This window comes from Phoca vitulina, unplaced genomic scaffold, assembly GCF_004348235.1.
Source record: "Phoca vitulina isolate PV1807 unplaced genomic scaffold, GSC_HSeal_1.0 scaffold11, whole genome shotgun sequence".
NCBI lineage: Eukaryota > Metazoa > Chordata > Mammalia > Carnivora > Phocidae > Phoca > Phoca vitulina.
This window is the reverse complement of record NW_022589714.1, coordinates 11,516,684-11,544,554: the sequence shown is the minus strand read 5'-3', so window position 1 is coordinate 11,544,554 and position 27,871 is coordinate 11,516,684. Positions and strand designations below refer to the sequence as shown.

The 27,871-nt window shown below is 33.1% G+C and overlaps 1 protein-coding gene across 4 annotated transcripts in view; it reads right to left on the bottom strand.

Annotated features, from left to right (window-relative positions):
• PHIP (pleckstrin homology domain interacting protein) overlaps positions 1-27,871 on the bottom strand; it is a 134,746-nt gene that overhangs the window by 54,748 nt on the left and 52,127 nt on the right. For all 4 annotated transcript variants that reach the window (XM_032409412.1, XM_032409409.1, XM_032409410.1 and 1 more), the window contains exons 10-19: positions 26,325-26,395; positions 24,838-24,938; positions 24,704-24,744; positions 23,848-23,946; positions 22,925-23,078; positions 22,361-22,495; positions 10,148-10,276; positions 8,337-8,562; positions 4,443-4,580; positions 3,601-3,784 (exon numbers count right to left, since the gene is read on the bottom strand). In XM_032409412.1, the coding sequence (XP_032265303.1) occupies positions 3,601-3,784; positions 4,443-4,580; positions 8,337-8,562; positions 10,148-10,276; positions 22,361-22,495; positions 22,925-23,078; positions 23,848-23,946; positions 24,704-24,744; positions 24,838-24,938; positions 26,325-26,395 (1,278 nt within the window). The remainder of the gene's footprint in view (positions 1-3,600; positions 3,785-4,442; positions 4,581-8,336; positions 8,563-10,147; positions 10,277-22,360; positions 22,496-22,924; positions 23,079-23,847; positions 23,947-24,703; positions 24,745-24,837; positions 24,939-26,324; positions 26,396-27,871) is intronic.

Here is a 27,871-nt window from a genome sequence, read left to right as displayed (position 1 = left end):
ATCTTTGAACTTTAATTTTTCCCTGGAGATTTCAGTTGGAAGGGAGTTAATATTCAAACTTGAAAGAATACTACAATGTTGATATTTTATTACTAGAGTATGTTAATGTCATTTCACTTAATTGCAGAATCTCTAACACAGCTGGTAATAATTCTCAATGGAATATAAAATGAGTAAGTTTAAATCTTGTGAAAAGAATGGCCTTGATTTAATTTGTTTCACCATAATTTTTTATTCTTTAATTAAACTTTTATAACTGTAGATTCACATATAGTTTTGAGAAATAATACAGAAATTCCTTGTCTCCTTTACCCAGTTTCCCCTAATAGTAGCATCTTGCAAAACTATAGTACAGTATCACAACCTTGATGTTGACATTGATACAATGCACCAGTACTATTCAGAACCCAGTTTTACTTCTACTCATGTGTGTATGTGTATTTAGTTCTATTCAAGTTTATCAATGTGCAGGTTTGTGTATCCATTACCCCAGGTAAGATACAGAATATTTCCATCACCACAAAGATCCCTTATGGTGTACTTTTCATAATCATACCCATACCTTTCTCTCTTCTCCCTCAACCCTTCCTCTCCACAAGGTCTAGCAATCACTAATCTGTTCTCTACCTCTTATAGGTATTTTAAGAATAGTCCATAAGGTATGTAAACCTTTAAGATTGGTTTCTCACTCAGCATAATTTCCTCAAGATTTATTCAATCTGTTTTATCAATAGGTTGGTTGTTCCTTATTATTGCAGAGTAATATTCCACGGTGTGGATACAGCTAATCTGTTTAACTATGTAGTCAACTCATTAAGGACATCTGGGTTGTTTCTATTATTGGCTATTACAAATAAAGCTGCTATACACTTATGTATAGGTTTTTGTGTGAACATAAGTTATCATTTCTTTGGGATAAATGTCCAAGAGTGCAATCACTGAATAATATAGTAGTTATACATTGAGGTTTTTAAAAAAGTGCCAAACTGTATTCCAGAGTGGCCACAATATTTTACATTTCCCTCAGTAATGCATGAGTGATGCAGCTTCTCCACTACCCTCCTTAGCACTGGGGGATGTTACTATATTTTGGCCATTCTGATAGGTTTATAGAGATTATTTCCATGTGGTTTTAATTTGTATTTCAATAATGGCTAAGGATGTCGAGTATCTTTTCAAGTACTTATTTCCCACTGCATATCCTCTTTAATGACATGTCTGTGTCTTTTGCCCATTTTCTGACTGGATTTTTAAATTTACTGTTGTTTTTTTTTTCTTTTTTAAAAAAGATTTTATTCATCTGACAGAGAGAGAAAGAGCACAAGCAGGGGGAGCAGCAGGAAGAGGGAGAAGGAGAAGCAGGCTCCCTGCTGAGCAGGGAACCCGATTCTGTGCTTGATCCCAGGACCCTGGGATCATGACCTGAGCTGCAGGCAGATGCTTAACCGAGCCACCCAGGCACCCCTACTGTTCAGTTTCGAGAGTTCTTTATATATTACAGATAATAGTCTTTTGTTGGAATCCAATCAATGTGACTGGATTTAATTTTAATTAATGTAACAGGTCTGACCCACTTAAGAGCTTTCTAAGGGCAAACTGTAAACTACCTATGAGGGGGGCATAGCCCAGGAACATTCTCAAAGTTAGAGTACTAAGTATTGGGGGCAAAGCTCCAGGAAGGTCAAATATCCTTTGAAGTCATGGTCATAGCCCTGCTTGACCATTGGCTCAATGGTTAAGCTCAATGAAAAAGGGATAAAAAGGTAAAGAACATATGGAGAGAAACAAATCTTCCCCGCTCCTCCTATTTCCTTCCATGTATAGGGACCTTCATTACCAACTAGCAACTCACTCCTGGCCTCTTAACCTCCTTGCTCATTCTTCTCCAGGGGAAGAAGTGAACTAATTAATTGGTGTGCTCTGGAAGGAAAAACCAGCTTAGTATGGCCCAGTCCTATGCCCTTATTTGCAATGTATACATTTTGTTCTGCACTTTAAAGACCCAAACCCCACTGCCTCACATGGGGAGAAATACTGTGATCCAGTGCTACCTGTGTTTGGGGTTCAGGACTAGGAACACACTTTCACGCAGATAAAAGCCACAACCTTCACAGTTACATCAATAACAAAAAGTACCATTCTGATTTCATCTCTCATTCTCTTGTATATTCACTTCCTTTAGAACTATTAAGATGGGTGTTACTTATTGCACCCCCTTCAAACCTTAACATTAAAATTAAAAAATGGACAGGGGCACCTGGGTGGCTTTGGTTCAGGTCATGATCCCAGGGTTCTGGGATTGAGTCCTGCATCGGGCTCCCTGCTCTGCCAGGAGCCTGTTTCTCCCTCTCCCACTCTCCCTGCTTGTGTTCCCCCCACCCTGTGTCAAATAAATAAAATCGTAAAAAAAAAAAAAAAAAAAAACGGACAAAAATCCAACTAAAAATATATTGTAAGAGTTAATTTTTTATTAAGGACATCTGGGTATACTTGTTATCACATAAAGTTGTTGTTCAAATTTATACCTTATTTGTATAATTAATCTTAAATCCTAACACAAATCTGAAGTACTGTCCAATCAAAAAGCATAAACTATATAAACACTGACGTTAAAAGTGTTTTTTAAATTATACAATTACTATCTTTTGAGTTTAAGAACTAGAAAAATCCAAAAATCAAATTTACATTTTGATCTTCATGTTTCTTATTATATACTATGTACAGTTGACCCTTGAATGGGTTACAACTATCTGGGTCCACTTACATGTGGATTTTTTATACTACAGTACTGTAAATGCATTTTCTCTTCCTTCTGATTTTTTTTTCTTTTCTCAAGCTTACTTTACTGTAAGAATACAGTATATAATACATATAGCATATAACATACAAATATGTGTTAGCTGACTGTTTGTTATCAAGGCTTCCAGTCAAGAGGAGACTATTAGTAGTTAAGTTTTTGGGTAGTCAAAAATTATATGCAAATTTTCAATTGTGCAGGGGGTCAGCATCCCAATTCCCATGTTGTTCAAGGGTCAGTATTAGTTGGATTCATATGGACCACATTCATGAATATTTGCATTACTAAATCACAAGGAATCAAAAGGAACTGGATATAAAGTTCCTTTACAACACAGACCTTGAGAATAGAATTATATCAATATTTAATTTATAAATGTATACATTCAAATATAAAAAATAATCATTAAAGAATTTTAATATATGAAAAATGTTTATGTAATGTATTACCAACAAATAATGCCATGTATTTTCACTATGAAGTATCTGAATATGGTATGAATAGTTAGTAAAATCTATAAAAAATTATAACAAACTTCATGAAACGTGTTTTAAGATGCAGTTAAACAAGACAAACTAAGATTTAAACATGCTACTCACCTTAACATATCCCCCCCACATCTTTTACATGAATTATTCCAGAAAAGGACATGACTGAAACTTTCTTCCAGAGTCATGACTAATTTAAAATACTCTTAAGATAAATTTAAAATAAATTACAAACTTGAAAAGGTACTTTGAAGGCTGTAATTTAAAAATGAACATAAACAACAGTGGTACATAAAACTTCACAACTCCCCTTACCTGGCTACACCGGCTGATAGCTCAGGTACCACCACCCTTCGACTCCAAGCTACCAGATCCCGCTCTGTGGCTATTTCACTTCTTGGTGCATTGCTGTGCATTTGCCGTACACCTTCAATTTGTCCACTACGCCTTAGTCCTACATTTGGTGGTGAATGAACCTCTGAGGTAGAACTTACGGAGCCTAAGTGAAAAATATGGTAAGTTCTATTTAGAAACATTAGCTTATCAGAAAACAAAATCTGTATTATCTTCCACATGAAAGTTTATATTATGGCAAACAATTAAATTACCAAATCAGGAACCAAACCACAGGCAAAAGTTTAATGAAAACAAAACATGGCTATTCAGTTAATTAGACAATGAATCATAACTGTCGACAGAATTAACATGTAAAATCATTAATTTTTAAAAAATGCTTTGTATTTTGGGAAAACTACATAAGAAGCAAAAACAGACAAACCCAAGAGTATTTATGGTTCATAAATTTGCTTTAACTTTTCTCTGAAAATAGTATGTGACAATAAGGGCAGTGAGATATTTGAGAATGTGGAGTGTATTCCATACATTAATGAATAAATTTATTTTTAAAGTTTTTTTAGGTTCTACATGTTTACTCTAGGAAATCTGGAAGAATATACATATTTAAAGCCCCATTATCTACAGTTGGAAACCTTACGAACATCTTCTTAGGCATTACATATTTTTAAAAACATGATCATTCAGGCAGCCTAATGTTTCATTTTATGGATGTGTCATAATTTGTTTAATCACTTCTTTACTGTTCAGAGTTTAACTGTTACAATTTTTTAAATCTTTCACTTAAAGCAATCCCTCCTTACCTCTACTTAAACGGCTGGTATTACTGATACCGGCTTCACTAGAACGTCTCAGGTCTTGCTCCTGTTGCAGTCTTTGAATCATGCTGTCCAATGGGCTGATCTCCTGGTTTGCTTGCTGACTTAAAACTTGGTTCAGTCCTATATAATACCACAAAATGCTAAGGACACTTTAGTCAACTAGTCAAACCATTTTACTTATTAAGCTCACTGAGTCCAGAATTAAACATAAATTTTGCTTGAGTACAAGACCTAAAAAGACCTAAAATGATTAACTTGAAATACACATACATACACAACCAGGAATATGCTAACTCAATCCTAATTTATTACAAACAATGACAAGGATGATAAGGTTTACCAAGTGTTTATGATTCAGGCACTCATATTATCCCCACAACAATGCAATTACACACATATTATTAACTCCACTTATAGATGAGAAGACCAAAATAACTACTCAATGTCACATATCTAGTAAATGGCATTACCCACTTTCTCAAAAACCAAACCAAACCAAAACAAAAAAACCTTTATTGCTTCATTTATTCAGCAAATTCTTGAGTGTCTACTATATGTTAGGAGCTATATACTAAGGAGGTAAGGATGCAGTGGTGAATAGGACATCAAGGTCCTTGACTTCAGGCAGCTAACATTCTAATGGGAAAACTGAACAATGAACCCTTATATAAATGCAGACTATGAAAAATGTTAAAGATGATGACAGAAAGAGAAAATGGGGAGGAGAGATGGGAACTGCTTATGGTGAGTCAGAAAAGTCAAAGAAGCCCTCCTTGAGAAGGCAGCATTTGAGCTAAGACTGGAAGAAAAAGAATTAGTCATCCATGTGAGAAGCAAGAAAAAGAACACCCCAGATAAAATGCAAGAGTTGGGACAAAGCCTCTGAGGTAGGGAGTAACTTGGTGTATTTTAACCCACCCTAATTTTCCAGCATCAACACTCACCTCTACCAGTCACATGGGACCACTTGACTCTTCTGCCCTCCTAACAGGATAAATACCTTTATGCTTTGGAGCTTTTATCCATAATACTCTCAATTCAAGTATAAACGTGCAAACACTAACTTATCCTTCACGCACCAACTAAAATGGCATCTCTCTGATATTTCCTCTGTGAAACCTTTCCAGACTACCCCTGAAAGAATTAGTTACTATCCTCTTTCATTTCCTCACACAATATATACATCTTAGTACTCAGCCCAATATAAAAAGGAAGCCCGCTAGTTAGTTCTGCAAAAACATGGATTGCCTTATTTAATATTATAATTCTAAATCTAGCACAATGGTAGGCATATAAAAATGTTTAATCCTGTTGAATGAATTAAAAAAATGTGTGTTAGGATATATATGAAAGCACTACCATGAGAGAAGGGAGCAATTAATAGCAGGTGAGTGGGTATATAAGAAATGCTGTGATGAGATCAGACTTTTAGAGTGGGCTGGGAAGAGAAGATACAAAGGACATTCTGAAATGAAGTATTAGTAGTAAAGAAGATACAAGGAAAGGGAAAGTTACATTTCTTAAGCACATAATGTTATTTCATTTTATAAGAGAAAACTAAAATTCAATGGGATAAAATAAGTTGTCCAAGGTCACAAAGCTAGAAAGTGGTAAAAGTAGAGGTAAAAGTTAAAATGCCTGTGGATGCTTCTTTCCTGTTATGCTGCTGGGAAAACATCTCATGTTTGAACATCAAGGAGTAATCTGATATAGCTAAAGTTGTAACTGAAGAAGCATATTTAAAGTGTATTACTCAAATATAAATGTAACTGTAAATATAACACAACTGCATTCAAGCCAACTTATCATTACAGTATCCATTATCTATTTTTACCTAATTCTAAGGGATTTCCCAAAACAAATTTTATCACAGATCTAGATTTACAAATAGAAAAATAGTTACAAATGATGCTAAAGATTTTTTTCAAAAAGTATTTTTCTTCTCTCCTATATTGTACTTGGTTAAGTCAAAAATAATGCAAGAAATGATGTTTTACCCTGAATTCTGTGACCTAGAACACTTAAATATTCTATGACTCACTTTGAAGCCATAATTATTGTTATAGGTTCTCTTGTGGTCCTGTACTAATAACTAGTGTCTAATTCATTTTCAAGATCAGGTACACTTTTTTACTATAAGGGAAGCTCAGTAAGGAAGAAAGAACAATGGACTAAGAGTCAGAGCTGCATTTGAATCCCTGTGGTTCCATACACTTTAACTCAAACAAGACATATGTTGTTAAGCTTTCATTTTCTCAACTTTTAGAATAAGGATACCATAAGGATTAAATTAGATATTATTTATGAAAGCCCTATACAGTTAAATGGAGGAAAAAATTAATAGCCACGATAATTAAGTAGCACTGATATTTTAATAAATGACTCCTTTCCTTATTTCCCTGTGCCTGAAACCTATTTTGAGACCTGGGCAAGATCTGATTCTAGCCAGTTCCCCTCTAAGAGACTGAAGACATTTATCTTTATTTCAGTCCTATGATCAAGTCTTCTCTAATAATTTAATAATTGAGACTTCTCTAATCTGAATACCTGCCTAAATTTTTTGAATACTACCTGTTCTTAGATTCTTTGAGTTCATGCTATGTCCATGTATGAGACATTTTAGTTTCACATACTACAGACATTCAGGTCTGCTGGATTGTACTACTCTCTGCAAGTATCAGCAGAGACTATTCTTCTAATGCTTCCCCGCATCCTCCATCCTGAGTGGGCATGGCCATCTTCAAGAGCAGCCCTTCCTATCCAATGTATTCATCTTCATTGCAATTTCATGCCCAATCCTTAAAGGAAAATAAGAGATGGGTCTTCTATAATGCAGTGAGACTGGTTTTTCTGCACAGCTTACAGAATCTAAATTCATTATTTAAAAGTTCCTCATTATATATTACATCTCTTATGTGTCCTTTACATATATCTACTTAGAAATTTTGTCCATTATGCTAGAGTTCAGAACTTAAAATATTTTCATAAATTTTTCTCTTTTTAAAAAGATTTATTTACTTATTTGAGAGAAAGAATGAGAACACAAGCAGGGTCAGGCAGAGGGAGAGGGAGAAAGAATTCTGAAGCACTTAGGGCGGAGCCAGGCTTGGGGCCTGATCCTGTGACCATGAGATCATGACCTGACCTGAAACCAAGAGTTGGATGCTTAACTGACTGAGCCACCCAGGCACCCCTTCGTAAATTTTTCTAGTTTAAAATATAACAAAGATTCATAAATTACAAAACTGGTTTAACCTTTCATAACGGTTTCCATTACTTTCAGTTAATAAATTAGTGCTACATCTCTTGTCAAAAGGGAAGGTCTGCAGACCTTGTCTCCATTTCAACTCCCTTTTAATTCTTGAACTAATTTGACTTTCTTCCTCCATTATTTCACTAAAACAGCTCTCAACACTTTCATTTCTACCTTACTTAAAATTTTTAAAAGTTGTTCATTTCTTAAAACAATCTTCAACATGAATAAGACTATCTAGTCTTATTCTCTCTTTCACATACTACTTTTCCCTTTAATAACATTTATCACAAATTTTAACTATTTGTTTATAACTGTGTTTATTAATCTTACTCCATGAGAACAAGGATTGTGTCTGATTAATTCCCTACTGAATACCAGTTTAGCAGGTGTCTAGAGAAGATGAATAAGTAAATGACCAAGATTATTGCTTTAACTCTCCAATGTTTCTTAATTATCTTACAGTACATAATTCAGCATTGTTTAAAGGACTTTAAAGAAATTCTTAAAATAATTTTACTTCTCATTTGTTCAAAACAGTAACAAAGCTTTACCCAATTAGCAATTTTATAAGACATCATTAGAAATGGAAAATTTGGTTGTCTATGAAAATGTGCATTTACCTGAGGAAGTTACTCCCATCTGAGGGATGAGTTGCTCCTCCCTGCAATTTTCACGACCAGGAACTAATCTCTGATATCTTGATGGATGAGGATTACCATCAACATCAACCAAAAAAGGGGGAGGCATGAGATGAGGTGCTTGCTGAGTCTGTTCATCTAATACAAAGTTGTTGGCATCACGAATAAGGGGCCGATAATCGCTATGAAAGAACATTTGATCTGCTATCTGTAAAAAGAAAGGCCCATAAAAGATTGGAAAAATAAAAATTTATCATTATAAATTTCTAATGGAAGGCAATGTCTTTTTTTTTTTTTTTAAAGATTTTATTTAGAGCAGGAACACAAGCAGGACGAGTGGGAGAGGGAGAAGCAGCCTTCCGGCTGAGGAGGGAGCACAATGCGGGACTTAATCCCAGGACCCCGGGACCACAACCTGAGCTGAAGGCAGATGCTTAACTGAGCCACCCAGGCGCCCCGGAAGGCAATGTCTTAATGTAAATCATGGTATTAAGCAACAACATAAAAAAATATTCTTTTCTTGAGTTAATGGTAAATAAGTCTTTATTACACTTCTACATTAAATTTTATTATCAGAAAAGCAGCTGCTTTCAATTTTCTCTGCAACAAGGAAAAGACTATACATAAAATGCTAACATGATAATTAAAGTTGTGTAATTTCAAATTAAATGGCAAAATCAAATCTAGGTATAAATCATTCAGTGGTACTACTACTACTTTCATAGAGCTACCATGCATTATCTTATTTTTTAAACTATTAAACATAGTAATTACCTGTTTTAGCATTTTGCAAAGGGAAATCACTCAATTAATTTATTCTTTGAATTAAACTCCAATGAAATCACTTACACAATTTAAGAAAACCCTTAAGTATACAATAAATGTTGACTTATATATTAACATAAAAATCAACATGGCATGATTTTCCAAGAGTTGATAAGCATTTTCTCTAGACTTTTTGAAATAACACAAAATTATTTATACGAACTCATGCCTGACACATCTGTAACTTCAAAAAAAAAAATTTTTTTTAAAGATTTTTTTATTTATTTGACAGAGAGAGACACAGCGAGAGAGGGAACACAAGCAGGGGGAGTGGGAGAGGGAGAAGCAGGCTCCCCGTGGAGCAGGGAGCCTGATGCAGGGCTTGATCCCAGGACCCTGGGATCATGACCTGAGCCGAAGGCAGATGCTTAACAACTGAGCCACCCAGGCGCCCCTGTAACTTCAAAATTTTATTGGTTTATTTGGAATTTCTTAAACTATGAACTATTCAATTTTTAGGTCTTTTAATCACTAAGATAAGCTCTTTAATATTTAAAAATATTAGCTATTATCAGTAGGCCATATATTTTTGAGAACCTCATGAAAGCCACAGATTTATACCCCAGATAAGTGCTCTTTATCCATATAAATAAAACATTTTACATAATTTCAGAGTCTCTCTATGGACAACCTCTCCCATTCCAGGCTTTAGAATTACAATCTAGATTGCTCTTGCAGGCTACGTAGAGTTATTCCTTCTGAAATGTAAAGATGATTAAATAAGATCTAATTATTATCTAATGTCTGTTACAGAGAGTAGGACTTTAAGAACTGCTGTGTTCACCCTCCTCTCTAAAACTTAAGTCTCTAGAATACTTAAAATATGAGTGATTCTTCAAGCTTGAGACTGAAAGCATAAAAATGATGCTCACCCACTCCCGAAGAAATACAACCCCTAACCATCCATGGATTTAAAACAAATAACCAGAAAAAAAAAAAAAAAAAGATACAGAATCATCATACGCTACCTTGTCATATTTACTACTGGAGCCAAAGCCAAAAATTAGAAGATGTCCATGAGAGTCTGTGCATGCAAAATGCTGACCATCAGGAGAGCATTTGCAGTCAAATACCGCGCCATGTCCTTGCCCTTCGATCTGAAATATATTTAACCAACAATCAGAAAGTTGCCATTAAAATATAAAGAACTGGTCACTGCCGTTACTAAAATTTTATGATAAAAGAGATGTAGAAGTATACATCCCAATGAAGTGAAGGTTAAGTATAACAGAGTACAGTAACAAAATTTGTGAATATTCATGAAAAGTGCCAGATTAATAGCCTTGAAAAACAAAGTGTTCTCTTTATGCACACACAGACCAGACACAATTCAGGAAATAAAACATCAATTTCCCCCACCCATAGAATTCTGCTTCATGTCTTTAAGCCACATTTACAATGTAATTGCACCTTACATTCCATCTTATCTGCATTTAATCAAGCCCTTTCAGCAAAGGCTGACAATGTGTCGTAACTGCAGCGATTTTTTTTGTTAACTCTTGGAAGTAGTAGCCAGAGATCATTGCTCACAAGACACTAAATTTTTTTCTTTTTGGTAATAAATTCCCTTGATGGTCTGACTCATCTTTTAAATGGTGAATTTCAAAGGTTAAAGAAAAGGTTTTTTTTACCTGATAATTGTTTTCTGTTTTCCAGTTCCATTAATCCAGAACGAATGGGTTTCTCCCTGCAACCTGTCAATCAAACAGAGGTGGCCAATCACCACTCTGAATTTTTTTTGCTCTCAGTGCTTCTTCAGACTATGTTCCAGTTGAAACTTCTGTAGCAGTGTTCTGAAAGAGGTAAAAGTTCTAGCCTATCTAAAGCACATCTAGGGACTGAATTTCAGAAAACAACTAAAATAGGGAGTTGACTCCCTAACAAATAACAACTAAGGATGATTTTCAACAAATGCGATTGGATTTCTGGATTAGCAGAATCGGAACACACACACATTATCAGGTAAGAAATACCTCCTCTCTGTTCCGGTATCCACTGATCTAGAACAACTGAATTTTACTAGCAATATCCCAATATTCCAGGAAATGCTTAGAAAAGAGAGAAGTGGTAATTTTCTTTCTGTAGTGTTAAAAATATGGCATAGGGATGGATGTGCAGTTCACCAAATATGGAAGTGAAATTAAAATTTAGAAGAAGAATAGTTGACTTCTCAAGGAAAGTTTGCATTTTGGTCAAAAGAGAAACTATCACTCTAAAAGAAAGGGTTCTGCCTAAGAAGTTAATATATTATCACAAATGGGGTTGACTCAAACAGAAAACTAGTTTCTCTTTAGAGCTTGTTGAAAAGAGGGAAAGAGTACACAGGTGTAATGTATTCTGGATAGTGATAATAATGGAAAAGAAATAAGAGTAACTTTCCTTAAAATTCATCATATGGAAGAAAATCGGTAAACTTATCTAATGACTAATACACTTAAAGATTTACCATACAAGCAAGAAAATGAATCATAAGTGAAACAGGATCATTTCTTGGTTGTGAAGAAAGTTGGAGGAAAAGACAGGAGACAAAGGGAACTGATTCCAAGTCTAGCTTAAAACTATTCAAAAACGAGAAAGAACTATTTCTCCAAATTAGCATACAAGCATTAGTAAATATATGTATCTTACAATTTGCCAAAAATGAGATACTACAAATGCAGAAATGTCAGGATCCAGGTCTCTTTTTCAATGTTTTCTAGGCAAAATAAAAAGTTATATGAACTATCATAAATAACCACTTGAAAAACTTTTATCTCTAGAAAGAATTTTACATCAAAAATTCAAGACTTAAGAATTCAAACTGCCTTGGCTATGTGCTGTTTTTATTTATTTCAGTTCAAAATTTCATAAAAGATGAAAAACAAAAAAGCAACAACTTATAAATCTACTTTAATAAATGCTTCCAGAAAAGTAATACTATTGCTATAAGCCTATGGTTACAATTCTAAGTACACAGTAGAACAGAGGAAGAGATCTGAAAGAAGTCTGACACAGCAATGACAAAGGATATTTGATAGATGTTCACGAGCACGGCAGCCTTCATATGATGTTTAGGCAACCTTGCTCTACATATTTTCTTTTTTTTTTTTTTTGTGGGGCAGGCTATATGAGGATCAATCAACCTTATTTCTATGCTATCTACCAATGTTGCCAAATTTACAGTTAGTAGATCTCTAAAAGAATACTTCGGAGATGTGGAACTTATAAAACTAAAAAAGCAAAGAAAAAATATCAATCCTATTGAAGATCACTGTTTCCTGTGTAACACATGACAATCTGAATATGGCAGGACAGTATCAATTTTTTTGGTATAAGGCATCTGTGTAACTTCAAAGTGACTTTTATATAGACAAAATAAAAGTTCATTTCCACAACATCAGAAAAAAGTAAAAGCACATTTTTGCCATTATTCACTAAAGGAGGCACTGAAAGAATCTACTCATGAATCAATCAGAAAAGCTGTCCATAATCTTATTAATTAAAATGTCAAATTTATCTTTAGTAATGGCTCCTCTGATAATAAACACATAACTACAAAATGCAGACTAGGCTTTCCAGCTGATACAAAGGAGGAAAATACTTTACTTTCCCTGTATAACTAAATACACTGTAACTGTTTTAATGATTATGCTGTGATTAAGGTAAGCCAAACAAAAAAGAAAAAATGATTTCACCTTCTTAAATCAGGCTTAAAGTATATAGAAGAATTCCAAAAGAAAAAAAATTTAATAATGAAGGCACTATAATTCATGTATAACTAGAAAACAATGAAGCTTATATTCAAAACCCAAAAGGATGAAGGGGGGCCTGGCTGGCTCAGTTAAGTGTCCCACTCTTGGTTTTGGCTCAGGTCATCATCTCAGGGTCCTGAGATCGAGCCATGAGTCCAGCTCTGCCCTCAGCATGGAGTCCACTTGACTCTACTCCTCCTCTGGCTCTCTCTAACTCTCTCTCGAATAAATAAATGAAATCTTAAAAAAAAAAAAAAAAAAGATGAAATATCTTCTCTATCCATATTAAAGTTATATGGGCCTATCATAAAATTAAATGTACTGCTTAACCCAAGAATAAGTCAACATAAAATTTAATATTGTACATAACTTATGCCAGTATTTAATGTATGCTGTAGAAAATTAAAAAACAGAAAGAAAGGAATAATAATGACAAATTTTCCAAGTGAATTTTAGATGAACTACCTCTCATAAAATCAAGCACGCTTAAGAAACATTTGGGACATATGTAAATACAGACCACACAATAAAACTCATACACATTACATCACAATTAAGGAAAGCTGAGAAAATCCAGGCTGTGGTATTTACCAATAAGTGCAAAAATTTCAAAGAGAACAGGAGTTAAAATAAAAAATTTATTCAGCAATTATGATACAGAAGTTATTTTATTTTATTTTTAAAGCAAGAGATGAAAGGATTAGACAAGTTAAAATAGTAATTCCTCTCTAGGGAAATTCTCATACTGACTAAAGAATTCTAGAAATATTTCCAAGAAATGAGTAGCACAATCTTATTAATTTAGAGGTTTATAGTGAATTTGAAAAAATACAAAAAGAGCTTTGATGATGATGATGTCATATTTAATGAAGTATGCTAGTACCTTTTTCAAGGCAGAATACTATCCACAACTTCTAATGTAATTTTTGTGAAGTAGAAAGATGAATAATTAAAGATGAGTAACTAAATGAGGCCTACAACCCAAGAGACTTCTCTGGTAATGGGCAAATCACCTAATCTCTCTGTGAAATGACAGAGATAATTTAAATGGTCATCAGAGTCCTACCTCGTTCTAAAATTCTAACATCTGATATTCAGGAAGACTTTTTGGAAGAATTAGACAAATCTGGAAATGAGGTACGCTAAAAGTACTAGAATGCAGACTAAAATTACAGGGTCTAAGTTACATCAGTCATGAGGATCATACATACAGATGAATATGACAAGTATGTCATCTTAGAGAGACTCAACACAAATCAGGAACATGGGCTATCTTAAGCAGAATCATCCTGTTAAGGAATTATTCCATGTCTACGACCAGGGTCAATTTTTTTTTTTTTTTTTTTTAAGATTTTATTTATTTGAGAGAGAGCACAACCAGGGGGGAGGGAGGGAGCTGGAGGGACAGAGGGAGAGGGAGAAGCAGACTCCCTGCTGAGCAGGGAACCCGATGCAGGGCCTGATCCCAGAACCCTGGGATCATGAACCTGAGTCGAAGGCAGATGTTTAACTGACTGAGCCACCCAGACGCCCCAACAGTGGTATATTTTTAAAAATGAATGAGACTGGGGCGCCTGGGTGGCTCAGTTGGTTAAGTGTCCAACTCTTGATTTTGGCTCAGGTCCTGGTCTCAGGGTCGTGAGATTGAGTCCCACCTCAGGCTCTGCGCTCAGCAGGGAGTCTGCCTGAGATTCTCTCTCTCTCTCTCTGCCCCTCCCCTGACTAGCACAGGCACATGCACTCTCTAAATAAATAAAATCTTAAAAAAATAAACAAAAATATACCAGTTTAGAAGGGAGCATCTTACCTAGAAATTTAAAATAAAATTAAAACTTTTATTTTTTTAAGATTTTATTTATTTATTTGAGGGAGAAACAGACTCCCTGCTGAGCAGAGCCCAATGTGGGACTTAATCCCAGGACCCTGAGATCATGACCTGAGCTGAAGGTAGACACTTAAGCGACTTAGCCACTCAGGTGCCCCAAATTACGAATCTTTTAAGTACCCTAATGATTCTGTGATATAGACTCATATCCCAAGAATAAAGCAGCTGGGAAATGGAATTTATGCTAAGAATCACCCTTACAAAATCCTTATGTATAAAGAACTTTTTTTTTTTTTAAGATTTTATTTATTTGACAGAGAGAGACACAGCGAGAGAGGGAACACAAGCAGGGGGAATGGGAGAGGGAGAAGCAGGCTTCCCGCCGAGCAGGGAGCCTGATGCGGGGCCCGATCCCAGGACCCTGGGATCATGACCTGAGCCGAAGGCAGACGCTTAACGACTGAGCCACCCAGGCGCCCCTGTATAAAGAACTTTATAAGTTTATCTACATGGGGAGAAATAAACTTAATTAAGAAAATACACTAGATACTGAAGACAGACACTGTCATATATATGATTAAAATATGCTTTTGCCATTTTCTAATCATTATGATAGTTACAGTGTAAACAAAAAATATATCTTAAGGGAAGTTATCCACTCTAATAGTCTGGATGTCATCAAATTACTTTGAAAGACCTTTAGTAAATGAATGTTTCCTTTAATACTGAAGATTCTTTAATTTATAGTTAACATTATTACATATGAATTAAAGACAGCTATTTAAGTAGTGCCAAGGTAAGTAAATTTGTGTAAAAAAGGAAACTGCTGTAACTGGCTTGATAGAACCAACAGATATATAAAAGTGATTTTGAAGAATCAGCTCTAATTTTCATCAAAAGAACATTTATTATCAAAATAACTCATCTTCAAATTTAACAGCATTCTGTTTACCCATATTCTAATTTCACTGAGGGATGCAGTATTATTAATCAGTCCTCCTTGTAATCTATTTTCCTCCTTTGTCCGCTAACATGGTATTAGCATGGTACCTTTCTAACATATTCTCTAGAGATTTTGATCTCGTCTCCATTTGCTAAATATGACTACTTCTAAAAGTTTAGTTTTAAGCCCTCCACACTGCTCTATCTCCATGAGGTAAACAGCATTCTACATGGAAGACTTCAACATCTCTTTTCACTCCTAGCCCCTCTAAGTATTCTATCTCCAAGTGTTGCCTGGCCATTTCCACACAGGTCATCCAACACTACATCACAATAAACAGATAAAGATGAACTAAAAAAATCAGTTTTTCTTCACATCACTCATATTTCCATTAATATTTTTTAATACAATACTCTACACACATTAATTTAATCAGTTTAATTTCAATTATTAAATCTTCTGTCATTATCCAGCCCTAATCCTTCTATCAGTCACAAAATACCAAGTCCTATACACATATATTTTTCTTTCACAAATTTCCTACCACCCAACCCCTATACATTTTCATTGTGATTTCACTGATAATAGTAGTTATTCCCCAACCTATTCAACTTTGTACCTGAAATACTATTGCTGGCAATCAAACTTATTCCTTTGTTCCCTTGTTTCTAAAATGTAAATATAATCTGCCAAAAATCCCACTATGTTAACTATTCTTTACGCTAACAAGATAACATAAGGCCATCAACAACCCACCTCAACTTATATGCTTTTCATCTTATCAAAATCTCTTCAAAATCTATTCCAAACATTCTAAATTACTCTCTGCCCATCTTAACATTTGTTACTTCCTTATTTATAATATTCCTCTTATTTATAAAATTAAGTATCTTTCTTACTGACTCAATTTTTATTTTTCAAGACACAATTTTAGTTCTTCCTCCTCAAAAAAACTTTTTCTGACCATCCATCCTGAAGTGATCCCTCCAGCTTCAGATATAGCAATTATCTTTTCTCATATGCCATGCTACCACTGCTGGCTAAAAACAAGGACCATCTCTTATTCTTCCTTGTGGTCCCCATGTTTGTCCTTATGCACAAAACAAACACTCAAATATTTGCTTAATCGAAGTGTCTTTCACCTGTATGTTTACATTCTGTAGAATTGTACAAACTTCCCTGTAGAACTACCAAATCTCAAACACCCTTGTGATAGTAACTCATAGACCATGTCAAAGAATTACATAAAGTAATTCACTAAATATAATACAAGATGACAAGATACAGAGACAAACTCACATTCATGGCAACAAATTTTAAGATATGTTTTTGGTACCAAAGATGAGAAAGACAGACAGAAACTAAAGAACCCCAGAAACCTGAAAGTGACAATAACTACAGTTCATACTCAGAAGATTGAAGGTAATTCCTTACCCAGAGAGGCTGAAACAAGGACTGGAAGCATCAAAGAATCCTTTTAACATAGAGTGCAGATATATGGCATCTTGTTAGATCATGAGAGATAGGTAATGAAAGAGATGGAAGGATGAAAGCAAAAAAAGGAAGGAGAAGGAGAGAAAGAGAAAGATTTATCTTGAAATCTTGATTCACAAGAGAACACGATATGAGATTACTATTTTGAGCTTCTCTTTCTGCCTTTCCTAGATATATGCAGCTACAATTGTCTAAAACTAAAGTAGAGGTCACACTGAGAACATATTGTCAGAAGTATGCATGTGCAAAAATTCTGAGTGGTGGATTGGCAGCCTCTGCTTGTTTGGAACGTTGCAAGGAGAAATATATTGTTCTGGATTAGTGGACACTGGAACATTTTTTAAAAATCTCAAGTAAAAGAAAGGTTAATTATAAAAATAAGGAAAATTTTAATTAAATAAAAATTGTTATTTGGAATTTACTCATGAAACAACAGAAGTAAAGCAAAACTCAAATTCAGTAAAATTGCCTTCTAGAAGGAGACATTGTACTCTTCAATTAAAATCAAAACCAGACAAGAGGCAACAAACTACAGCTTTGAGTAACATGACAGAAACAGAAAGATATGGAAAAAGAGGGAGTCATAAACACAGCTAGAATAATAGAGAAAAAAAGGGAACAGGAACGATAAAGCAAAAGCAAAAGCGCCAGAAACATGAGGAAAGCAACTAATGTGGGGTCTACAAATCCCACTCGACATCTTTTACTTACTAATAATCAAATGTCCTAGTAACTAAGAAATTTGAAAGTCTCTTTTCAAATTAATTTATTATTCATTTAAACTTAGAGTTAAAACTTAGTTATCCTGTGTTAATTTAACGGAAAAAGAACCATAAAACAACTTTGTATTAAGGAACATTTATGGTTATATTTAAGCTCCCAAACTTGCCTACCTCTTTCAGGGAATTGGAATATCACAAAATCCTTCAAATTCACTTCAGAGAGTCTGCACACATTTTCAAGTTATTTCTGAGAATAATTTATCTGCCTTTTAACATTTAACTGAAATTTCAGAGCCTTTAAACTAGAGTTTAGAACAACTCTCAAAGCTGTACTAGGCTTGCTGCACTATATCTGAATAGTTTGGAATATTCTTAGTATATACTATCTGCCTTCAACAAAATATCTACATATACTTTTATCTTGAATACTTAAGTTATATAAGGACTGTTAAGCTATAACATGAGTAACTGACACAGTTTTTAGAGGAATGTTGATAAAGAAAGCTTAAGGGCTGGAATTTATATATATGTGTTTTAAAAAATAATAAAGCTGTCTTATCATAATCTTCTCTACAATATTCTCTTTAGTTTCATTCTCTGGTTCATCAAAAAAAAGAAGAAAGGTTCAAGGTTTCCACCTTATGTACTTTTCCAGCAAATGCCATTAAAAGTTTATTTTAAGATTATTGTTAGTTAAAGATGAAACAATGGTGGGGAGGGAGCAAGGAACATACATTGTCTAGTCCACTTTATGCTGTGTTATATCATCTCACTTGTCATATACTTCTTGTATATAAGAAAAGCAAACCCAACACCTACCCCTCTATCATTCAGATCCTCTATTAAGAGGAAATCTAGCAGTAAAGATAAACAAAGTAACTCCATCACTTTTTCTAGACAATACTACTAGCAAGTTGAGAATCTATTTATTAGATTTTGAAATTAAATAATTAGGGGATTATGTAAGCAAACAAGGAATTAAATCTTTATCGCAATTCTTAATCGCAATCCTTGTTTACAAATTTAGGTGGTCCCAAAATAAAGTGTCAGATTTTTAAAAAGTATAAGTCAAGGTTTGATACAGGAAAAAAAGAATTTGAATATTACCAGAATGATGAATATCAGTGCAATATTAATATATCAATGTATCATGTTTTAAATTTATTAAATGTATCAATAATTTTTTATTAAAATTTATTTTAAAAATTACTATATATCAAACAAAATTTAACTTTTCATCTGTGAAAGGCTTTTCGATGATACAGAATTTTTGGTAATTTCTAAAATTTAATTTTTGTAATAGATAAGAAAGGTACAGTAATATGCTGATTAAAACAAAATAATTGTTACATGATTTTCTTATTTCTTGCAAAGGTATTATGAATTTCAAGTGGAAAATCTAATTATTATAAAAAGAAAAACCAATAGTAAAGCAGTATTTTCAAAATATACTTGATAACCTGTATTTTAAAGAATTTATATATCAAATTTTTGTTATATTAAAGGCAGCTTACATGCCTTACTTTCTGGCTGTAGGTTTGTTTAATGGGGAATTTATTTATTCATGTTATAAGCTTTGATTTTAAAACTCATATGAAATATTACTTAGTCTTAATAATAATTCATCTAAACTTTTACCATTTCTAGTCTAAACAGGGAGTATTCCACTAGAGTTATTTATCCTTAAATCTTCCAAGGCACTATAACTAGTCCCTCTACAGAGCATTCAAAAAATATTTACTAAGTTGAACTTCTGATTACTAACACAATTTAATATCAGGGTTTGAATTTTTACTTCTCCAACTTTTACGGTATTTTAGTAACTCAAAAAATTACTGGTTTGCTACACAGAGCCAAATAGTTTTAACTACGATAACCAAAATTAAACAGTCAGGAGAGCGTACAGTGAACACAAGCTTCTACTCCCCCCTCAAACTGTTTTTATTTTCTTAACAGCACTGCTGGATGCTTTATCTTCCATCTGTCCATAGATAAAACAACAAAATGAACAAAAAAGCAAAAAACAAAAAGGGCACTTAGATAACTTATAAATTAGAGACAGATAGAAAAAAAATCATCAAGCTAAATTATAAGATCTCAAAAGATCTACTAAGAGTTAATACCATTATAAAACATTTTCTCCTGGTGACATATCACTAACTAGGGAGAGTTGGAAGTTAGCTGTACAATGTCCAACCATTAACTAGAGTTAGCATTAAGAACACAGTAACAACGGACAAAAAAAAATACGGGTTTAAACCCCAAGTCCCTGTGTAAGAGCTGTGTGACCTAGGTAAACCTGGGCAAAGCAATTCATCTCTGTACAGTTTCTCCATTCATAAAACCAGTAATAATAAAATCTACCTGATTATATTACAAAGTTTTCATGAAACCCAAATGAGGTAATACGTAGAAGTATTTTGGAAGTCAATAAAAATCTTGCAAAAAATTAAAAGGAGGATCCTTATTTTAATTAGATATAGTTCATTTTCTACTTTTTTTTTAAATGCAGGATATATTTTTAATCCTTTTTAGTCTATGTTTTGTCTTTCTCAGTTTGAATATTCTAAGGATACGATCCAATTCCACTTATTACATAAAGCTGTTTCTTCTGCCCTTTAGAGGCTTTTCTCTTATTCTTGGAACAGGAAAAATATCTTATTTTTATTATTAAATACTTATTAAATATCTTTTAATATTATTAAGTATTATTAAATACTTATTAAATATCTTAAAACTCTTATTAAAACAATTTTTATGACAGTAATGTAACTAATTCCTTAGCTAATTTCAAAGAACATACGTATAATATGGCTGACTTCTATTCCTGGCTTTATCACGAATTTGTGATGGTCTAAGAGCAAATCACTTCAATCTCAATGTATTCCAATTTCTATAACATAAGGTGGAATATTAGTGTGATCAACTTACCTGATGAGGAAAAATTCACCTTTGTAGCTTAAAGGTGAAAGCAGTATTCAAGTACGAGAGAAAACTTTCCCTCCACTCTACTAACACACCAATGCCTTTTAAAAATATGAAATTACTAAAAAAAAAAAAAGTCACTAATATATGTATAGGCCACAAATTGTTTTCTTTTGAAGCTATAAAGACAAATTGAGAAATAACTAATATTTTTTTTAAACAGAGATGTCCCAAAAAGGAGCAAACCAGAAACACAAGGATAGAAAAAGAATTCTTTACCAGCATATTTAAGTATATGCTTTAAAAAAAATCTCCTCTATACACATATCACTAAGGAAATCCATCTGTCACTAAAATTGTACTCCAAATAATTAAATCTTTTTTAAAAAATAAGAATTTGACAAATCTTTGTTCTTACCTTATGTACACTAAGGCATCCATAAAGACAGCCAACTTAATTCCTTCACTAATGAAAATTCTATCTTCTTACTCCTCCCTCTAAATGATCTTATTAATTACTTCTTACTACGTAGAAGTAACTTTACTATGATTATCAATCAAGTATAGTATCACTTTCATGAAATTTTTTCACAAACCACTGTATTTCACAAATGACACTTCTGAAATTTTTCTTTTGCAAAATGTGCACACAGTTCATTACTAGAGGTTTCTGTAATTGATTTTTTTAAAAAATCTAAAGATTCTGAAATAGCAGAAATACAAGTTTTTCTTTTTTTATTTTGTTGAAAGGTATCCCTGATATATAGGAAACAGATTTAAAAATACGTGACTGTATAAACAGCAGTATTTGAGGAAAACTTTATAGTTCATATAGTGGTTACACAGACAAGGTACCACTGCACACTAATCTGTATGTGATATTAAACCACTGCAATTCCAATATTCAGCAATATGTACTAAAAATCTACGTAAGAAGCAAAATGTAGAGGGGAAAGGGCTTGCACACAATAAATATCTTACATAATATAATTTGATAAAAGACAAGAATGCCTTTAATTTTAAAATGGGTGTATTAGGAGGGGGGCGCCTGGCTGGCTCAGTTGGAAGAACATGAGACTCTTGATCTCAGGGTCATGAGGTTGAGACCCACGTGGGTGTAGAGATTACTTAATAAATAAAACTTTAAAAAATAAGTAAGTAAAATGGGTGTACTGGAATCAATTTCTGTTGTACAAGAGGACTTTTGAAGTACAATAACACAATACAAATATTTAGAATTTCTTCACATGGTTTTCCAAAATTTTTATCTATATTGTATCTTCGTACTTGCGAGTTTCTCAAGTACCACTGTTAAAACTATTTTAAAAACCAAATTAGTTATCACCAATATAACTGTATTGTAATACACACAATTTTCTTTTAAATTTAACTTAAGTGTACAATACAGAACTCTTTTTGAAACTTACAGGCAAAATAGTGTCTAAACAGATTCCTAAATGGATTTCCTTTGTGATATGCAGAGTACCTGCAAGCAGTCCCCAAATCTTTAACAGCTATAAAATGAAGAGACTGATAATTACCATATTGAAATAAGATCGAATTTTGACTCCTCTTGCCAGATCCCACACTATCACGTTTCCATCATGACCAGCAGAGAAGAGAACTCTCGGATCGAATGGGTGTGGCTCAAGGACAAATACCTCATCTTCATGACCCTGAAATATTTTTGAAGTGGAAAAGAATTATAAATTCAAAAAAAGGAAATTCAATCAAGCATCAATATGGCAACACTTCTAGAATTTGAAATCTAAGAATTAATGAAGTAGCAAAAATCTTCAAATTTATCAATGTATAATAATGAAGCGGAGCTAATACCACCAATCAAGGCTTTGCTATCATTTGGTGAAACCTGAGAATAATATTGATGCAGCCCTACATACTAAATAACAGCAAGGATCTAGAGTTCCAAGCCAAACCAGTTTAACTACATTTTAAAATTATTTCTAATCTCCCACAAAGACCTGTTATCCATCTAGCAAGATTTTTAAGCTAACTTCTTATAAAAGACTTTACTTCTCAATGAAAATAGTCCATTCTATAATTAGCTTCATTATGCCAAATAAAAATGAGTCTTTTTTTCTCACCATTAGGACATGAATTAGTTGACCGGTGTAAGAATTCCAAACTTTCAGAGTCATGTTATTAACTGCAGTTATAACTGTATTGTCATGTCGATCCCAAGCTACCATAGTTACTTTCATTTTTGTGATTTTATCTTCTATTCCTTGAAGGTTTTGGCTGAAAGTGATGGAGGCAGTATTTGTTTACACTGATATTATGTATTAAAATACTAGTATGACAAAAACTTAAATGTGTTTTCTTATAATTTATATTTATATTCATTACATGGATAACTATCACTTAAGAGTAATTAATAGTTTGAATCAACAAAGAATGAGGGCAAAAATCACTGCACTGAGTCAGCAAATCCAGGATTTCAGCACTCCTAAGCCTTTAGTAATAGATGACCTTGAGCATGTTATCAATTAACTCTATCTGGATCCAAGAGTTCTGTGCCATGGCTGCTCACTCTCCATCTTTCACTGCTGCTATCATGCCCTAGAGTTAACTTATTAAATACTAAAACCAAAATAACAGTTATAAGGTGAAATATAATTTCTCATGGCTGGAGAAAACCATTAAATATACCATATTATCCCTCTGTGACATACTACATCATCTCTCTCTGACAGATGAACAATACAGTATGTCCCACTTTCTGAAGAAAACTAGCAAAATTACAAATATTCCTACAGTACTATCATCTCCTTAACAAACTGAACTAAAAAAAAGTAATTCATGCAGATCTTCTCATATTTTTGGCAAAAAATAATTTCAGAAATATCCTCTTTCCATCTCCAACAGCACTAATTATTATAGAAAAGTAATCATTTTTACATGGATTACGACATATGATTTATAGGCTGAGAGTCACACCAACCTATAATATAGCATACTTTAAATGATCTACCTTTATCTATGTAATATTTCAAATTTGATCTCTTACCCTGCTGGACGAGTAGCCATATCCAACAAAATGCTCTTCCATTCTCTTCGTTTAAATTGCCAAATACGTGCTGTCCCATCACGACTCCCACTTACAAATCTGTATTAAAGGAAGCCCAACCCCCCCAAAAAACCACATGTACTTAACTAAAATGTGTTTTCCCAGAGATGTTTTTCAAAATACTAAAAGAGAGCATTCATCTTTACTTACACAGCATTCTAATATAATTAAAGATTACTCTGTCAGATATTCTCTGTAAAACTAAGAACTTCTGCAACTTTATGGGCTTTTAAAATTTTATACACATACATTCTAATGTGTTTGCCTAGGTGGCTAGGTCTCAAAATAACATTCAACAGTGATTCAAGGCCACTATTTACTACCTTACAAATAGAATCAATATTTTCCAATGGAAAAATACTGATTTTCCTCTCAATATTAAAGAATTTGACTTATAAATAGTGTTTATAAATAGCTTTCTTTCATTTTAAAATAAGAACCTGGGAAAATTTGTACATCATTTAAGCTTATCATCAATAAATAATTCTGCCTCAAATATTACATTGTGATACATTTCAAAACTCTACTAAAAGTTACCCTACACTTTGACATACATAGAAAATATAAAGGGTGGATAAAAGTCCCTATTATTAAAAGTGGACAAATTAACTAATATTAATACAAATAAAACAAAGATGTGCTCAGGCTATAGTCACTTTTTAGTATAACTGGTCAAGACCTTTATTTTAGGTAGCTAGTTTGTATATAATTCTAATTAAAATCTGACTACAAGAAATGTCTTTATTTGAAAATTTTAAATTGGAATTAAATTTACAAACAAAAATAATTATTTTACCTGTTGCTAGTGTTGGAAAACTGGATACTGTCAACTTTGTCCTACATATAAGCAGATAAAAAAAGAGAATCCTGAATATAAACTATTAGATTCATTTAAATTGTTCCAATTTAATTCTTTTTACCAGTACTTACAGTATGGAACTCCAATTCTGATATTTTCTCTGGCTGACCTGATCCAAAAAAATAAACCCGAATAATATGATCTGTGCTTCCTGTGGCCAGAAACATTCCACCTGAGGAATAACAGCAAACATTTATGAGTAAAACATAATTTTAAGATCTTTGAAAATTAAATAAAATGCAAGCAATATTACCATGATATGCACTGATGATTAACATTTTATTCTAAAACACTTCATATTTATCTTAAGTATATAATACATCTAAACCTGAACTTAATGAACTTAAAGGTTAACAAACACAGCTTTAACTAGGATGAATTTTTCAATACTTACAGAAGATTTCTATTACAAATGACTTCACTAAGTGATTACATAATTTTATGTTAAAATTGGCAGTCACCCTCCCTAGAAAACATGTCCTTTAACTCTGCTTAAGTCCCTCTCTTGCCACATTTCCTATCTGTTAAAATCCTATCAAACTTTTAGGGCCCAATTTCTTCAGTAGGTCGTCTTCGCAATTCTGCAATTGAATGAGCCTGTTTTCCTCTGAACTCTTATGATTTTGTCTCGTAGCACATACATTTTACTTTGCATTATAGTTATTTATATATGTAATTTACCCTCTATCCTTGGAATCAATACTCTCCCACAGTGCTGAAAACAGTGCTATATATAACTGCTTACAGAGTACTCTGAAATCATGGATAGTGCCTATAATTGCATTATTACTAAAAGGAAAATTGTCTTCATGGCAGTAGCAGTGGAAATCTAGAAGTGAGAAATTAAACATGTTTGGATATTAATATGGCAAAAACAGATTTATGTCATTAGTTTGTAATCACCTGTTGAGATACTACTACTATCCACAACTATGAACTGAAAAGTAAAACTGGAGGTAAATGTGGAAGGAACTGGTATTAGGAACATTAGGTATTAAATCTATTGATGTTTCATTTCATTTTCTCATTATTTCAAATACTCAAATTATAATTTGTTTAAAAAGATACATCCATTTAAAATGCTACTGCATAAACTCATAATTGGGGTATCAGCATTGCTATATAGCTACCTTTTAAAAAGCAAAGAAGAATTTGGAGCAAAGTAATTAATAAAGACTTACAAATAGCAATCAAATTTCACTTAGCTACAGGATACTTCCAAACTCCATGAAAATATAAAACATATCTAAAATACCTTTCTTCCAATGAGATAACTATTCAAGGATCTATTCTTTAACAGAGTCAATTCTGAAACTTTTTTTCTCTCCTACCAGAGCATTATGGTCTCAAAGAAAATTCTTAGTCATGTGAATACATAAAATAACTCTAGCAAAGTTCAAATATCCCTAAATTAATTTATGACCATCCCCTGGTATATATGTATGTGAATATGATTTATATTACAACAGCAAATATTTTTCCAAAATTTTATGTGTTCCACTAAAAGCTTTCTAATGTACAACTTTAAGTGGAAAATTAGGGAGAAAAAAAATCTTACCAGCACTAAAAGAAGAACAGATCATTTGAACTCCAGGCCGAGGGCGCTCTGTAAATTTAGCAGGTCTTGGACTAGAATACAAAAAATAAACAATTAAAAATATCCCCAAAGGGATCAGCAAGACCAAAAATGAGCTGTTCAAAAAAATAATTACAGAAAGACAAAATTAAATAAGAAGCAACAGATGGCTCCCTTCCTAAAAAACAAGTTGGAAATCATTATGTGTCGTGATTAGCAGATTTTATGGCAACTCTATAGATTTTGTAGGAGCTCCTGATTACACATTGATCCACACATGAAACACTCCCAAAGCCACCGTCACACCAGACATGTAGTAATTAGTCAAATTTTGGGGGGGGGGGGGGGGAGTCTCAGTTTTTCATACCATACAATAGCAATGCACAAATACATTAGAAAAGTCAGTCATTTATAAACATGAACACACTAGCAAAATAGGTGCTGCCTCCTGTGGCATATGTATACCATCAGGTTTAGGTAATAAACTTTTTCAATATTAGACACTGTTAATTAAACATTTCCCTGTTTATTGTCTGATGTGCCAAAATACACCTTTTAAGACTCCAGAAAGAATCTTACACTCATCCTAGTGAAAATCTGAAGACTGTTTCAATCTTATGTCAACTATAAAGCTCATTCAAAATAGTCATCTACAGAAAATAGTCATCTACACTCAAATATATTTACCTTAATTGTATAATTGTGTTACAGATATCTTATATTTACACTACTGACATTAAATATTTGTTACACTCAACGATACTAAAGAATGAAAAATTATAGATTTTACACCATACCAGCTCCAATAAATATACACTATATCTGTAATTCTCCAATACAGTGATTTTATTTAAAGCCCTACTTAACATACATTTTGACCTAGTTTTTCTCAGGTTATCAGGGGAGAAAAATTCAAAAATAATTACAGCCTCAACCAAAGTGCACTGCATAACATCTACAATCCATAGCAACCGAATATAGAGTGGTTTCAGTTTTGTGATCATATGAGGAAAACACTACAAAATATTTATGATCAGTTATATATTCAGAACAAGGACAATCTTTCTTATTGATACAGAACACAACAGAAGTATTTGTTAAAAATTCTTTTAGTTAATAAATTTATAAACAGATTTTTAAAATATTTATTTATTTTAGAGAGAGAGAGAGTGTGTGCACATTCGCAGGGAGATGGGGCAGAGTGGGGGGGGGGGGGGAGAGAGTGTGTCCCAGCTATGGAGCCCTGAGATCACAACCTGAGCTGAAACCAAGAGCTGGTCACTTAACTAAGCCACCCAGGCGCCCCTATAAATAAATTTTTTAATGTGACATAACAGTTTTTCTTAGTCACAGCATCTGACATAACTGAGCATGAATAGACAGCTTGGAGAAATAGAAAGTTATTAAAACATTCTTACAACCTAAACAATTATTCAGAGTAAAATTAAAGTAACTGTAATTTAAGTGAATTAATCTGAAATTATAAAGGCAACTAAATGCACTACTTTCATTAATATCTTATGGATCCT